Raw genomic sequence first — 16,943 nt, forward strand, 5'->3', positions numbered from 1 at the left:
TCCTGGTGCACATTCAAATCTCCACGTCACAGTATCGCAGTATCTGGCCTGGCAGTGTAGTGGTAAAGCATGTCACTAGAAAACTGAGAGGTTGTGGGATTGACTCCTGGTCAGCCCATGGAAATTTTATGTCTTCCTTTAATCTACCCTTTACCTTTCAATGATGTGAGGAGTCACCAGAATAGACACATCATTTGGATTCCACATTTAACTATAAGTCCCTTTTCGTTGTTTGGGTAACTGGGGTAGGTAAGGAACAAGCAAGTTACCAAAGTAGCATCCAACTTGGACCTGGCCATTGAGCCACACAGAATCAATTAATCATGGTATCTTGGCACATCATTTTTGGTAACAGCAGGAAGTGTCTGTGCTATTTTAGTTTGGCTCCTCTAGCTGCAAACTATTGTAGTAGTAGCAGAGATTTCAATATGTACCAGAACTACATACACATACATGGAAGCAAATGAAAAAATTTGCTTAACTTTATTTTTTGTGGTGATAATTAAAAACTTTTGACTTAATAACACCTAGCATTATAAGAACATTAAAAAGCATCAGTTACTTAGCTGTTTTCTTCATCCTTGATTTAAGTTCAGAATGAGACAATATATAGTATATGAAGAGAAATCCTAGGATTAGCACTGGGTGGCTTCAGAGCATGTTGTAAAGTTCATATTTCAAACTACTTACATTACAGGTCACAGACTACAGTAAAACATCTGTTGTATGTTTTGTTTTGTATTTAACTGTATATACAAGTGGTAGAGAGCTAATGTATAACTAAAGCTTTCAGCACCCAATAATGATACAGTATATTTCGCCAGTCCACATAATCTCAGTAAACAATTATATGTGCTATTACAGATGCAACAAGAATGATTAACACATATGAATTTCTTTGACAACCATTAAACAGATCACACTAACAATATTTCTGGGCATGTTACATATAATAAATTACCTGCAAATCTTAATGTTCTGTTTATGAAATTCCTTTGGTTGTTTATGAATTTTTCCTGTACCAATATGAGAATCAGAAACAGGTGCAACTGCTGTTTGTACTTTAACAGCAGAGGGAGCAATTTTTCTTCGTTTCCGAGCTTCTTTTCTAGAATCTGGAGGTAGCTTTCCAGGTTCATCATTCTGTAACTGTGACAAAAAACCTTTACCAGCATTATTCAGCAATTGCTGTGAAATTAATTTTAGATGATAATTTTTTGATCCCATTTAAAAACTACAAAATAGTCTTCTCAGAAAATACTAATTTCCTACCTCTTTAGATGCAGTTTGGGTGATCTATTATATGTTCTATTCAATGACAAACTACATGTTCACTTCATTATTTTTTTTATAATTAAGAACGAGTGAAATAGTGACCATAAAAATATATCTATTTGAAATGACAAGTGAAAATGTTTGGTATATCCAGGACTTTGACTTCCTGCATGTTGCAAGCAAGCAACTTTCCAGTAGATGATTATTCAGCACATATGGTGGAAAATGCATAGATAGACATTGAGAATTTGGGTGAAGTCAGGAGTCATGACGACATATGGAGGTTAAGGTCAGCCCGGGCAGGGGGGAGGGGGGGGGGGGGGAGTGCCGAAATAGGTTAAGGTGACTGCTAATGATAAATGGCTGGAAATCTGGGTTGGAGTCCAAGTTTGGCACAAATTGTCATCCATAACTAATAAACTGTATAGTTGACATTAAAATGTTTTTTTCAATTTGTGAATCCATTTTGTAATAATTACAACAGCTATAATGATCAAACGGTCTCTGTTCCTTCTGGTATGCATGCACATTGGAAAATGAGGAGCATCCAGCTAGGGAGTTTATAGGCAGAGATATGCTAAGTGAAGTGCTGGACAGCTACATTATTGTCGTTGAATGCGGAACTGTAAGTGGAAGATCTACTGAGAATTATTGAGAAGTGAAAAATCTGCTTGATGAGAAAACATACAAAGTAATAAAGAAATAATTGCACTCTTATGCATGCAATGGAACATGGACTCATACACAACTTCCATCACACAAAAGAGCAGCTGACAGCAAAATTTGTTCATAGTAAAATGAGATCCATTCAGTAAGGATAGCTTATAGGCAGAGAGATGCTAAATTAAATGAATTTGGCTATCAAAAGAGCAATGCCTGAAATTTTCAATGACAACTGTAGCAGAATGTCATGGAAAGGCCTCTAACAAAACTCAAAGAAATTCTGGTCTTATGCAAAGGCTGTCTGCCAGAATTAGTGTACAGGCATTCGTGAATGCCACAAGAACTGAAATTAAGGGTAGCAAAGCAAAAGCATAAACAATGAACTCAATTTTCAAATGTTCCCTTGGAAAGGAAAACCCAAGAGTACTGTCCAAGTTTAATTCTCTTACCTCTGCGAACATGATCTACACAAATATCAGTGTCAATTGAGTTGGGAAACAGCTGAAGTCACTAAAACTAAACAAGGCACCAGAGACCAATGGAATATCTATCAGTTTCTTTACGAATTGGTGGCTGAGTTAGCTCCACTTTTAACCATATACCATAGCTCCTTTAAACAAAACACCATGCTCAGTAGCTGGAAGAAAGAAGGGGTCATACCTGAATAAAAGACACTAGCAAAAAAGGTTTAGATCAGTTTCTAGTCAAGAGGTATTTACACTGCACTTCAGTAAAATTTTTCTGCTGTATCCTGCGACTAGTGTGTGTGATTGTGAGTGTGATGTCATGGCAATTGCATATCTGAATCGTCCTCTAAAAGCATCAGTGCAGGCAGGCTGCTGGAGGCCGTATGTGGGAGGCATGTAGGAGACGTGCACACGGTGAGGTCTCTGCTGTGCTGTCTGCCTGTGACTCATGCATATATATGCACGGAGCAACACTAGCTGATTCTCTTGTATGGCCTTCCAGTGTATCGTTCACATAACTGTACTGTGTCTTGTTATGTGGGGATATCTGTTTTCCATTATTGTACAGTGCTTCATGGATAAAGCCATATTTGTGTTACATGTACCAGTCTCATGTATTACATGGTAACTACACAAGTGTAAATGAGTTTGGAATGGGTTCTGGTTGTGGAATTTTTAATTACAGTTTCATCAAGTTTATTCATTATGAACATTGTGCTAGTGGCTTTGATAGAACAGCTTACTTCAACTGTGACCACTTTGTCAGCTTCCATTAAGACACAGGGTGCTGTTTTGTCGGTCCATCCACCCATATTCCTTCCATACAATGGTTCAGATGAGGGCTGGGATGCTTACAAAAAAGTCTATGATGGCATTTTTTTAACTTTTGGTGTGACAGACTCGACTTTGTGCAAAGCCTTCTTCCTCTCACAGATTCCACCTAAGGTGTATCAATTACAGTGTCAACTTGCCACTTTACAAGAACCTGTATCTCTTACTTTTGATCACATACACAGCTTATTGTCCAACTATTATTGCAAATGAACACATGTCATAGCAAAACGAGTCGAACTCCACCGAATCTGTGAGAAACCAAACATGTCATACAGGGCCTGGGCAGCCAAACTTCACGACCTTAGCAATACATGTCGGTTCATTATTGTCACACATAATGACTCTTATGCAGACTCTGTGCTGTGTGACACAACTATCTGTTTAACTCCAGAAAAAGACTTGCACCAGAGAGCTTTATTCTGTGAAAAAATCCCTGTTCACAGTAGTATTACAAATAGGGCACTCTTTTAAAGTTTCTCGCACATTGGGTGACCAAATTGAAGTGCAGGGAAAATTGGGAGTAGTGTCACAAGATGAGTCCAATAGGATGATAGATAGCTTGCACGACAAGGTGGCAGTGGTGGTGGTGGTGGTAAACATGCAGCCCCAGCACCAAGCTGATCAAGGCCGGGCCAAGCAGCCACAACCACTACAGTGCCAGCATCAGAGTTCTCTGTTTCCGACTTGCCCTTTCTGTTTTTTTTTTTTTTTTTCAACATGAACATTTGGCATGTCCTAAGTGCTGGGCTACATGTAATGCTTGCCAGAAGAAAGGCCGCCTCACCTCAGTCTGTCATTTCCCAAAGGTTGCTCAGGATACGGACATGTACTTAACTGTGTGACTCTGATGCTTTTGACTTCTCCAAAGCTGTTAACCGACTTAAATGTTTTTCAAAAAGTGATCCAGCTACAGGTCTACATCGTTGCTGCAGTGAAGTTATTGAATTCTCAAACCTATGTGAGTTCAGTCCCACTGTAGTTGAGATGTCATACGGAAGCTGGTCAGTTAAAACAAACAGAACATTGTGCTGCTGGGACAATTTATGATTGGGACAATTTATGATATCTGCCTCTTACAAGTCAGTGGTTTGTTCCATTACATATTGATTGATTGCTGATGCAGGTTTTGAGAACCTGTTCGGAGTGGACAAATCTCAGGTCTTTGGATTTTCTATTACCAATGCAATTCACTTTGTGGCTGATCAGGTATCATATTCTCATCTGGAAACACTGTGTGAGGAGTTTTTGGACTTGTTTTCGGAAGGTATAGGGAATACAATGAATTTTTATGCTCATATTTCTTTGAAATCCATGGCTTGGCCTCATTTTTGCTGTGCAGGTCATTTTCCTGTTGCCCTGGAAGATCAAGTGAAAGGAGAATTGTACAGAATTCAATCTCTATGGGTGGTGTAACCTGTTATGGTTGGTGTATCGTCTCTGCTGGTTAAAGTTTGGAAACCATTGGAGAAACTATGCTTTTGTGGTGACCTCAGTACTACTGTCAATGCACAGTCAATCATGGATATGTATCCTCTCTCATACCAGCAGGAACTGTTGGCAAAAATACTGTGGGGCCAGTGCTTTTCTAAAACTGATTTATCTGAAGCATATCTGCAGGTTCCTGTGGACAAAGTGTCTTGGTGAGTTCTGATTTTGAAACTGCTTTTGGTCACTATCAATATTTGCGCCTTTCTTTTGGTGTGGCTAGTGCCCCTGCTATTTTCAATGATTTTTAGAGCAATAATCTATCCTTGTCTTGGGATGAATTAATGATCTGGATGGTATTGTTGTCACAGGCTCCTCTACGGCTGATCACTTTAAAAGTTTGTGCATTTTGTTTTCTGTCTTACAGTCCACAGGCTTATGGCATAACCTCATGAAATCTCAGTTTTTTCAACCTTTTATTGTTTTTAATGTATATAAACTGAAGTAGAAAATGAAAATGTGTAGTGAGACTGCGAATCAAAACCAGGTCTCCTGCTTACTAGACAGTTGTGTTAGGCACTAAGCCACCTTGGCACTGCAGTTCACACAACTGCACATATTAACCTGGCATGCCTCCCTCCTCGATCAATATTTTCACTGCTCCCCCAGTCTACTTTGAATCTCCCTTACAAACAAACAGATTTGCTGAGGCTCTCCATGTTCTGGAACAGCACCTCAGCATTGTGTGAACCGCTGTGCTAAGTTGGCTTAGTGGCTAATAACCCTTGGTTTCCTTGTTTATTCTTCACACTTCAATGCCTGGCAAGGCAGCACACTGCCTACAATGCTGGGTTCTGTTCTTGTCTTGCTTCACTTATGAAATCCATTTTCAATCCAAGTTTAAATATGCCAATGTGGACACCTTGTCCCGCCCTCCTGTGGGTCCTGATCCCAACTTTGATAATGAAGAATGCTTTTCTTCCATCTTGATACAGAAACGTAGGCCATGGTTGTGGATTTCCCAGTTAAAAGATCGCACATAGCAGCTGCTGTTGCTGTTGACCTGGTTCTATGCCAGGTGGTTCATTTTGCTCAACAGGGCTGGTTGGACATACTGTTGGGTCGGGCTTCAAACCCCTGCACAACTATTTTTCTTTGTAGTATTGACACTCTGTTTCTGACAGTGTTTTGCTGTTGTCCATGGAAGACCTCACTCCCAGGGTAGTCATTCCCACCACCTTATGGCACGAGTTTCTAAGCCATTTTCCACCAGGGCAATTGGAGAGTTTTTTGCACTAAACTGTTAGTTAGGAAACATGTTTATTGGCCAGGGATTGATGGCAAAACACCAGGCAGCTCCAAGAACATCTCAGTACCTCTGGCCTCCTCTACACCAGCCATGGTATGCATTCATGTACACTTCATGGATCCCTTCTTGAATCCCTATTGGCTCTTGATAGTGCATGCATTTTCCCGGTTTCCTTACATTCTCCAGTGTGCATGATGTTGGCTGCGGTCACATTTTGTATGCTCTTGAGACTTTGTCTACAGAGAGGTTGCCTTATACCTTAGTTTCCAATAATGGGCCCCAGTTCATTTCTCACACCTTTGAATTCTTTTGTTCCCGGCATTAGTCATGTTGTGGCTCTGCCATTCCACCCTCAATCAAATGGCGAGGCTGAAAACTAGCGTACACATTCAAATCCCAAATGAAAAAGTTTGTTGTGCATTCTTTGCCAGATGACACCCTTCTCCATTTTCTGAGCACCTATCACTTCCTGCCTATGGGGCAGTGGGGTCCGCTGAGTTGCTTCTCAGCCAGTAGCCGTGCATGCTCCTCCAGTTTCTTCAGCCTACGTTGCAGCTGCCGTGGTCAGTTTTGTCCAGCCACTTCGTGCCATGATTGCTGGTGTGGGGGCAAGTATTTAGTTGCACGGGCACTTTGTCTGCCACCAGGGATGCCATCTGTTTGATATGGCCAATGGGCTAGTGGCATACCACTTTGATCAGTTGCACCTCCGTTCGCTGCCAGAAGTTACTGGTTTGCATGTGCTACCCCCATCACTGCTGCCCACCCTGTCATTGCCTAGTGTTGAGTTGCTCCCATCCCACTGGCTCTCTCTTCCCTGTGCCATGCCCTGGAATTCCTACTTCCCAGCACTGGGCACCAGGTTGTCCTCAACCTCGGGTCTGTTGCTGCAGCCTGCAATTCTGGTCAGGAAGTGTCCACCTGTCCCCTCACCATCATTGCATCAGCCATCATCACCAGTGGGTCCAGGCCCATTGCCTCCGCACTGGGACTTGCCTGCTGATGACGACGTGGAAATGGTGATGGTACCTTCTGTGGTGTCACCGCCAGACACCACACTTGCTAGGTGGTAGCCTTTAAATTGGCCGCGGTCCGTTAGTATACGTCGGACCCACGTGTCGCCACTATCAGTGATTGCAGACCGAGCGCCGCCACACGGCAGGTCTAGAGAGACTTCCTAGCACTCGCCCCAGTTGTACAACCGACTTTGCTAGCGATGGTTCACTGACAAAATACGCTCTCATTTGCTGAGAGTTAGCATAGCCTTCAGCTACGTCATTTGCTACGACCTAGCAAGGCGCCATTACCAGTTACTATTGATACTGTAAAACATGTACCATCAAGAGCGACGTTCACCATTAATGGATTAAAGTTAAGTATTCCACCAGCTACGTCCGTTTTTCCTAAAGTCTAATTTCCTTGTCCTGTTCCAGACCTCACGCCAGCCTGCATGAGCTAAAACGCATGCCTTTCGGCTTCCTCTAGTATCCCAGTGTTGGCTCTCCTGCCAACCCACAACACCCTCCACCCAGTTGCTGTCATCAGGCACCGTGTGGGCCCATCGACCACTGGCACACCCCCATTTCTGTGTGTTCCGACTCTATTCTCTGATGACTGCCTCGACATCGTCCTGCCCCCTCCGTCAGCACTGACTGCCACCACTCTGGATCTGATGGATGCGTCTCTTGATGAGTCACCAGGGTCTCCTCCGACCTTGGGTACCCATTCCGCATGAGGAAGAGGTGCGCTGTATCCTGCAACTAGTGCATGTGAGTGTGTGTGTGCTGAGCATGGTGTCACCATGCTTGTGTGTTTGAATTGGCTGCCATCTATATCAGTGATGGCCGGCTGCTGGAGGCCGCCTGCGGGAGGTATGCACGTGGTGAAGTTTCTGCTGCGCCTTCTGCCACCGACTCACTCATATTCAAATATGTGCAGAGCACCGCTAACTGATTCTCTTTTATGTCCTTCCAGCATACCATTCACATCAGTGTACTGAGTCTTGTTATGTGGGGATCCACGAGAGTCTGTCTTCCATTCAGAGCTTCATGAATACAGCCATATCTGTGTTACTTGGATCAGTCTCGTGTATTACTTGGTTACTACATTTTCAATGCAGGCTTTAGTCACCAACTAGCTCATATAATAAACCTGAAAGTAAAACAGTATTGGGAACAAGATGTCTTTAAGAAGCTCTTGTGGATTCTACAGTCAGGACTACATAAAGTACATCAACAGTTTACTAAACAAAGAAAAACAGCTGCAACTTTATAAAATGACTTACATAAAAAATTTAACACTTTCATTGATACATTAACTCATTACTTTTGAACTGCATATCCACAGATAACCATAAGAGGCAATTCTAGAACAAACAGTTGGATCAATGGGAACAAGGGCTTCTTGCCAGAAGAATATACTACTACACAAAATGTGCAACTTGAATACTTGATCACCTGAACTGCACATACAGGAATGGACAAAAATAAGGAAATGCCAAAAACACAACTCATTATCATGCATAATAAAGTATAGGAAAACTGTTGCAGTCCAAACATATTACAGTCATCTCAGAATGGATAAATGTAAGTCCTGTATGGTTTTCAAGGGAATCTTATACCATGTTAACTGAATCTTTCATCAGTTCTTGGTAGGATAACATTATTATAAATGAAAAGTGCTAATTTGCTTTTGTTCCACAGTATTAATTTATTGTGTTAACCAGTTTTCAACTTACAAAGCCATCATCAGACATTTACTGATTACTTTTGCCTAATAAGTTACAAAGTTTGTAAACGACATTGGAAAAGAAGTTACACACCCAGATTAAAGCACAAATGCACAGTAAATGACATCTTTGACACTGTGGTCAATCTAGATGTGTAACTTCTTTTCCAAAGTTGTTTACAAACATTGTAACGTCTTTGGCCACAATAGTCAGTAAATGTCTGATGACGGCCTTGTTGAGTCGAAAACCAGTTAACACAATAAATTAATACTGTAGGGCAAAAGCAAACTAGTGCTTTTCATTTATTAGAATCTTACACCATTCTTCATGCAAAATAATAGCAAGCCTAGGTAACAATGGTGGAGGTGGATAGTGACCACTCACCCTTCTCTCAAAGGTAGAGCACAAGGGCTCAATAATAGCAAGATCTGATGATTGTGGTAGCCAGGAGACATGTGACACTTCATCCTCACACTCACAAAACCAGTGTTAGATGATATGAGCTGTATGAAATTGGCTTCTGTTTTCTTTGAACACAGCATTACTATTGAGGAACAAACAATGAAACATGGGATGGAACAAATAAGCCAAACTGGTCACATAACCCTTGGCCGTAATGTGATATTCCAGTGCAACCACGGGGCCCACGTAATACCATGATTATGGCCTGCTCAGAATGTCACTGAACCCCCACTGCGTTTCACTCTTGGGACATATGCTCAGCCAAAATACAGAAACAGGGTGAAACGAGATACATTTGACCAAATCACATTCTTCGATTGCTCCGTTCATCAGGTTGTATGGTTTTGGTACCAAGTTTTGGTGTTTCAGGAACTTTCAGCGCTGATGAGTGGTTTTGGAATTCCAGCTCACCCTGCAATTCACTGCTTATAGAGCTCCCATTGTGTTGTTTTGCTGTTGACAGGGTTTGTAAGTGTGATGTCCAATTCTGCAGTTACCTCTGCAGCTATCATTCTCTTATTTTTCATTACAGTCCTATTCAATGACTGTCCATCATGATCAATCAACAAACATTTTCACCCCCACTGTGACTTAGTCGATGATGTTTTTCTGTTCTCTCTGCATGTGCTGCAAAATCTTCAATTCTGTACCTCTTGAAACACCTAACACATTGCCCACCTTGGTTACGGAAGCGACCACCATGCAAGTACCAACAATTTGCACATGTTCAAATGTGCTCACAACTACACCGGACACTGTTCTGACCATGACTGAAACCTGCAATATATTGAGAACATTGCACAGGTGCCATTTGTGGTCAAACAAAACAATGAAACCCGCAGGATTGGCTAGTATCTATATTTATGTTCAAGCATGGTGTTACCATATTTTTGTCCTACCCCTGTATATTATAAAAAATATTCCAAAATACTAAGAAAAGTAAAAAGAGAAGCAGAATAACATGTAATGATAAATACATATATAATTCAACAAATACAGTTAAGGCTTTGCTGATATAAGGAACGGAAAGTTCTGGTAGAATTTAAGTAATTTGGGAGTAAAGGAGACTTTCACGGACTAGTAAAAGCCTTTAGTCATTGGTTGGCGCACAAAAAAGAATGAAAATGTGCTAACTTTTTGACAAATCCTTAGCTGAACACATTATGTCGCACATTCAGTGGGCACAATGTGGCTACACAGATGTGTGTGTGTGTGTGTGTGTGTGTGTGTGTGTGTGTGTGTGTGTGTGTGTGTGTGTGTGTGTGTGTGTGCAGGGGGGGGGGGCACACATGTATGCATTCTCTACCATGTTGAAGGAGTTGTCCAAAAGCTAGCAAGTTTTCACTCTTTTTTATGTGGCTATTGTCATCCCAAAAACACCTCTACTATTCAGTTCTTGGTCTCCTTTACTTCTAAATTATTTATGAGGGCCATGTGGAGTGATATAAAAAATAACAGTGAAAGAAAGCAGCAATTAAAACCACAACCCAATCTACATCTACATCCATACTCCAAAAGCCATCTGATGGTGTGTGGCGGAGGGTACCTTGAGTACCTCTTATCGGTTCTCCCTTCTATTCCAGTCTCATATTGTTTGTGGAAAGAAAGATTGTCGGTATGCCTCTGTGTGGGCTCTAATCTCTCTGATATTATCCTCATGGTCTCTTCGCGAGATATAGGTAGGAGGGAGTAATATACTGCTTGACTCCTCGGTGAAAGTATGTTCTCAAAACTTCAACAAAAGCCCATACCGAGCTACTGAGCATCTCTCTTGCAGGGTCTCTGTAATGCTTTCGTGATTACTAAATGATCCTGTAATGAAGCGTGCTGCTCTCTGCTGGATCTTCTCTATCTCCTCCATCAACCCCACCTGGTACGGATATCACACCGGTGAGCAGTATTCACCCAGTGGGTGAACAAGTGTATTGTAACCAACTTCCTTTGTTTTCGGACTGCATTTCCTTAGGATTCATCCAATGAATCTCAGTCTGGCATTTGCTTTACCGACGATTAATTTTATATGGTCATTCCATTTTAAATCACTCCTAATGCCTACTCCCAGATAATTTATGGAATTAACTGCTTCCAGTTGCTGACCTGCTACATTGTATCTAAATGATAAAGGATCTTTCAGGTCGAGCAGCCTTTCGTCTTTTGAACAATTTTAATTGTTTTTCTATCCCTCTGTCATCTATTTTGATATCTACCTTTTTGTCATCTGTGTGACAATCTAGGTAAGGAACTACAGTACAGTCTTCCTCTGTGAAACAGCTTTGGAAAAATACATTTAGTATTTCGGCCTTTAGTCTGTCATCCTCTGTTGCAGTACCATTTTGGTCACAGAGTGTCTGGACATTTTGTTTTGATCCACCTACTGGTTTGACACAAGACCAAAATTTCTTAGGATTTTCTGCCAAGTCAGTACATAGAACTTTACTTTCAAATTCGCTGAATGCCTCTCGCACAGCCCTCCTCACACTACATTTCGCTTCATGTAATTTTTGTTTGTCTGCAAGGCTTTGGCTATGTTTATATTTGCTATGAAGTTCCCTTTGCTTCCGTAGCAGTTTTCTAACTCGGTTGTTGTACCACAGTGGCTCTTTTCCATCTCTTACAATCATGCTGGGCATGTACTCATCTAATGCATATTGTACAATGGTTCTGAACTTTGTCCATTGATGTTCAACACTATCTGCACTTGAGATAAAACTTTTGTTTTGAGCTGTCAAGTACTCTAAAAACTGCTTTTTGTCACTTTTGCTAGACAGAAAAATCTTCTTACCTTTTTTAACATTTCTATTTACGGATGAAATCACCGATGATGTACCACTTCATGATCACTGATTCCCTGTTCTGTGTTAACTGTTTCAAATAGTTTGGGTCTGTTTGTCACCAGAATGTCTAATATGTTATTGCCATGAGTTGGCTCTCTGTTTAACTGCTCAAGGTAGTTTTCGATAATGCACTTAAAAAAATCTCACTGCATTCTTTGTCCCTGCCACCCATTATAAACATTTGAGTCTCCCAGTCTATATCTGATAAATTAAAATCTCCACCCAAAACAGTAACAAGGTCAGGAAATCTACTCAAAATATTTTCCAAATTTTCCTTCAGGTGTTCTGCCACAACAGCTGCTGAGCCAGGGGGCCTATAGAGACATCCAATTACCATGTTTGAGTCTGCTTTAACTGTGACCTTCACCCAAATTATTTCACATTTTGGATCTCCATCAATTTCCTACGATACTATTACACTTTTTATCATTATAAACAAACCTCCCCCTTAACTGCCCAGCTTCACTCAGAGGTATACATTCCAATCTGAGAATCTGAGTTTATAATTTCATTACTGTTTACATCTGGTTTCAGCCAACCTTCCCTTCCGTCCCTAGTACTATGTGGGCATTGTGACCGTTTATTAATGAGAGCAGTTCTGGCACCTTTCTATAGAAGCTCTTGCAGTTTACTATTACCACATTAATATTGTCATTCCCTGTTGCATTTTGCCTACACTGCTACCTTGCCACGTCTCAGGAGGCGTTTTGTCGGGCCTAGGGAGGGAATTCTCTAACCTAAAAAACCCACATGTGCACTCCAAATGTACTCCACTACCCTTATAACTGCTTCCTGCGTGTATTGCATGCCTGACCTATTCAGGGGGACCCTACATTTCTCCACCCGATAGTGGAGGTCAAGAAATTTGCACCCCAGATCTCCACAGAATCGTCTGAGCCTCTGGTTTAAGCCTTCCACTTGGCTCCAAACCAGAGGACCGCGATCGGTTCTGGGAATGACACTACAAATAGTTAGCTCAGATTCCACCCCATGAGCAAGGCTTTCCACCTTCACCAACTCCGACAACCGCCTGTATGAACTGAGGATGACCTCTTAACCCAGACAGCAGGAGTCATTGGTGCTGACATGAGCAACAATCTGCAGTTGGGTGCACCCAGTGCTCTCTGCCACTGCCGACAGGGCCTCCTCCACATCTCGGATTAGACCCCTCGGCAAGCAGACAGAGTGAAAACTGGCCTTCTTACCCAACCTTTCCGCTATTTCCCTAAGGGGCTCCATCACCTACCTAACATTGGAGCTCCCAATCACTAATAAACCTCTCCCCCCATGTGCCTACTTGGACCTTGCTGAAGGAGTGGCCACATGTCCACTCACAGACAGAGCGGGACATGCCACATACTAGCCTCCACATTGACCCTCCACCTCGTGCGACGCGGACGCCATTGAGCCCGTCACTTCCATTGAGGAGAGGGTGACCCAATCGCACCCATTACCCGTGAAGATGTCTCGACGGCAGGGACCGTGGGTAAAGCATGTAACACCTGGGGTTTACCATGCAATGCACCAGACTCCCCACTGCTGCTACACTCTGAGGCAGCAGCCTGAAGACGGCTGACCATGGCCATCAGCACATTCAGCTGTTCATGAACAGTGACCAGTTCCTCGCGAACAGTGGCCAGCTCCTCCTGTGTCCATACACAGCAGTCTATCCATCCTAAGAAATCAACAATTTACTGCAGAGAGTTAAGAGTAATCAACTTTTAACTAGACTGCTAATTCACTAAAGGCGGCTGATAGCTGACTAAACTGTGGTTACTAGACACTTCTTGTTGGAAACAATGAAAGTAAGCACTAACTGTCTCTGGACTGTATTCAAAACAAACATGAAATCTATGGAACACTATTACCAGTACTCGAAAATTGAAGCTTCCTAAAGCAAAAACACACGGAGAAAGAAGTGAAAGTAAGAAAAACATAGTTAATACTTTAATTTATGTAGCTTGCTGCACAGGAGATGTGAAGCAGATGACAGTTACGATGACACTGGCAGTACTGGCACCACAGCTGACTAAAGGGACTCTCTCAGACTGTATTCAAAACAAACATGAAATCTATGGAACACCATTACTAGTATTTGAAAATTATAGCTTCCTAAAAGCAAAAACACATGGAAAAAGAAGTGATAAGTAAGAAAAACACAGTCAACACTTAAATTTACGTAGCTTGCTGCACAGGAGATGTGAAGCAGACAGCAGTTATTATGACACTGGCAATCCAATCAATAAAAAAAAAAAATTAAAAAAATAAAAAAAAAATAAAAAAAAAACAAAAAAAAACCAACCAACCCCTTAGAAACAGCCAACAGTTTTAACAACTTTTCCAGATCTGTTGCAGACAATGTGACAAAATTAAAGATGAAGAGGAGGATTTCATAAAGACAAAATAAACTCTTTAGAAAATAATTACCACAAAACTAATTCCAAGAACATTACAAAATCTTTGGGAAACAACTGGAACAATATAAACCCCTAAATTAATACTGAAAGATGATGATGGAAGAATGACACATAGTAACACAGAAAATGCTGATATTATGGCAAAAGCATTTAATAAACTTTTGAATTGTGAAGAAACAGAACTCTTACAAATCTAGGTTGACACCGCAATAAAAACCAAGCCCAACAAATTATAAAGCATGTGGAAAAGACCAAATTTTTGTCAAAGTATGGAAATGTTCAAGAGACACAATCAAGGCCACCTTACACATGACTCTGACAAAAAGTTAGATAGCTGAATAATTCCCCAAACACTGAACCACGGCAGTCATCAACCCACTACGTAAGAAAGGGGATGAGAGCAACCTGAACTACTACAGTATTGACTCTTAGTCCTAGACTGCACATATAAGATTTTATCCAAGATCGTTATGTGAAAGAATAAAGAAACAACAAGTCATAGTGTGAAAACTTGTTCTGCATGCTGCCACCTGAAACTTTCTCATTTTTGAGAAGACTGAAAGATTACTGTGGTTTATCAGTCATTCCTCTTCACAACTTCAAAAAGCTGACAGCCTGTGTGGTTAGTCCCGATATCTTGAACCCACTGTGGGACCCAGCCAAAGATGTGAGCTCATACTTGGGAGCCAGCAGAATAGTAGTCAGTAGCAGGCATGTGAGTGTGGACTCGGTTCACTGTGTTGCATATAGATGGTCAAATAATATGTGATATTTGTACCCACTACACTCACTGGCATGGGTGGGTCAGTATTTAGTGAGGAAGCTAGTAAAAGGTTCCTCAGATAATGTTGATACCACGACTTCTGCATTTGCATTTTGAAGATCCTAACCATATGCTCCACCTTAGAATTGAATACTGTATAAAAGGGGGTGGTAGTTAAGTGTCCAATGCTGTTATAGAGACAGGACTGCTTAAGTGCAGTGGCTATGAACTGGAGACCATAAAGGAATGCAACAATTGTGAAAATAGGGCTGGTTCAAATGGCTCTGATCACTATGAGACTTTACATCTGTGGTCATCAGTCCCCTAGAACTTAGAACTACTTAAACCTAACTAACCTAAGGACATCGCACACATCCATGCCTGATGCAGGATTCGAACCTGCGACCGTAGCGGTCACGCGGTTCCAGACTGAAGTGCCTAGAACCAGTAATGACCGGGGAAAAACCCTTAGACATTTGCATGACAGGTACATAATCTCTGGTCATGGTCTTGGCCCCAGTCTGCAACCAGCAATGTCAGGTGAAACATTTTTGACAGTGCCATCCACTTGTGCTGACAAAATGTCAGAAATATCATTAATCATCAGTCATAGATCCTGAGACAAAGCCAACAGGCAATACACTAATAGTGTATAATTTGTCTACAGCCTGGTGCAGTAATGAATGAAAAACACCATCTTGATCACTATTTATTTTGTTAATAATGATCACTTTTGATCAGTCTACTAGATAATCTTCAGATCTGGTACTGCAAGATGCATTCATCAATAGTCACTACTGATGAACAACACCTTGCAGCACTAAATCTGAAGATTATCTGCTAGTCAGATCGAAACTAGTCATCATTAATAAGGGAAACAGTGATCCACATGGTGTTTTTCATTCATTACAACAACTAAGATTACAGTTTCCTGGGATATGGAATCAATTATGAGTATTGTGGAGGATTTTGTTGAGTGCAAGACCCATGGCCTCATGATCGTAAAATTCTTTATCTTGATCTGCTAGCAGATGGTACAAAGTATATGCATTTGTATGCCATATGGTAGGTCAGTAGTGAACGTCATAACTGTGGTCATTTAACTACAAGTCCACCTCTGCAGCATTGTTTGTTAGAAGGATCAGATAATTTGAGGAGGGGTTTGTGGTCCAACATAAAGTGAAATTTCTTACTTCATAAACACACATTAATTTTACTGACGTGGTAAACAATTGTCAGGGCCTCTTTTTTTTTTTAGATGTGAGTAATTACTTTGGGCAGGTGTGAGTGTCTCTGACATGAATATGATTGGCTATTTCCTACCATCTGCATGTTTATGAGGTAGTGCAGCCCCTACCCTGTGTGATGAGGCATCAGTCACTAAAATAAAATGGCTTTAGGTTGTGAACATTGATTGGTACACAATCAATCACATACATTTTTTTAGTTGTAGAAATACTCACTGGCATGCATCAGACCACATAAATTATTTTGACAAATGTAGCTCTGTTTTATTATGTAGTATATCACTTGAGTATAACTGTAATGCACATTCTAAGAAGACACTCTGTGAGGCGACTGAAGGGACTAGCATGGTCATTTCAGATTGAATGTTGGTCATCGGTATTGATTACTCTTAGATCACTACCAACTTTAGCAAGCTGCCAACACTGTCTTAATATGTCAATACATAAAATTATTCAAAAATCAGTTACACATAACTTTGCAGTGATCGTTAACTCTGCATATCACTTCCGCTGTCACTA

The 16,943-nt window shown here is 41.2% G+C and overlaps 1 protein-coding gene across 1 annotated transcript in view; it reads right to left on the bottom strand.

The window, feature by feature from the left end:
• Positions 1–16,943, bottom strand: part of LOC126475418 (uncharacterized) — a 272,705-nt gene that overhangs the window by 49,557 nt on the left and 206,205 nt on the right. Inside the window, exon 7 of the mRNA XM_050103260.1 lies at positions 962–1,149. Coding sequence (XP_049959217.1) covers positions 962–1,149 — 188 coding nt within the window. The remainder of the gene's footprint in view (positions 1–961; positions 1,150–16,943) is intronic.

The sequence above is a fragment of the Schistocerca serialis genome, chromosome 1 (genome assembly GCF_023864345.2).
Source record: "Schistocerca serialis cubense isolate TAMUIC-IGC-003099 chromosome 1, iqSchSeri2.2, whole genome shotgun sequence".
NCBI classification, from domain to species: domain Eukaryota; kingdom Metazoa; phylum Arthropoda; class Insecta; order Orthoptera; family Acrididae; genus Schistocerca; species Schistocerca serialis.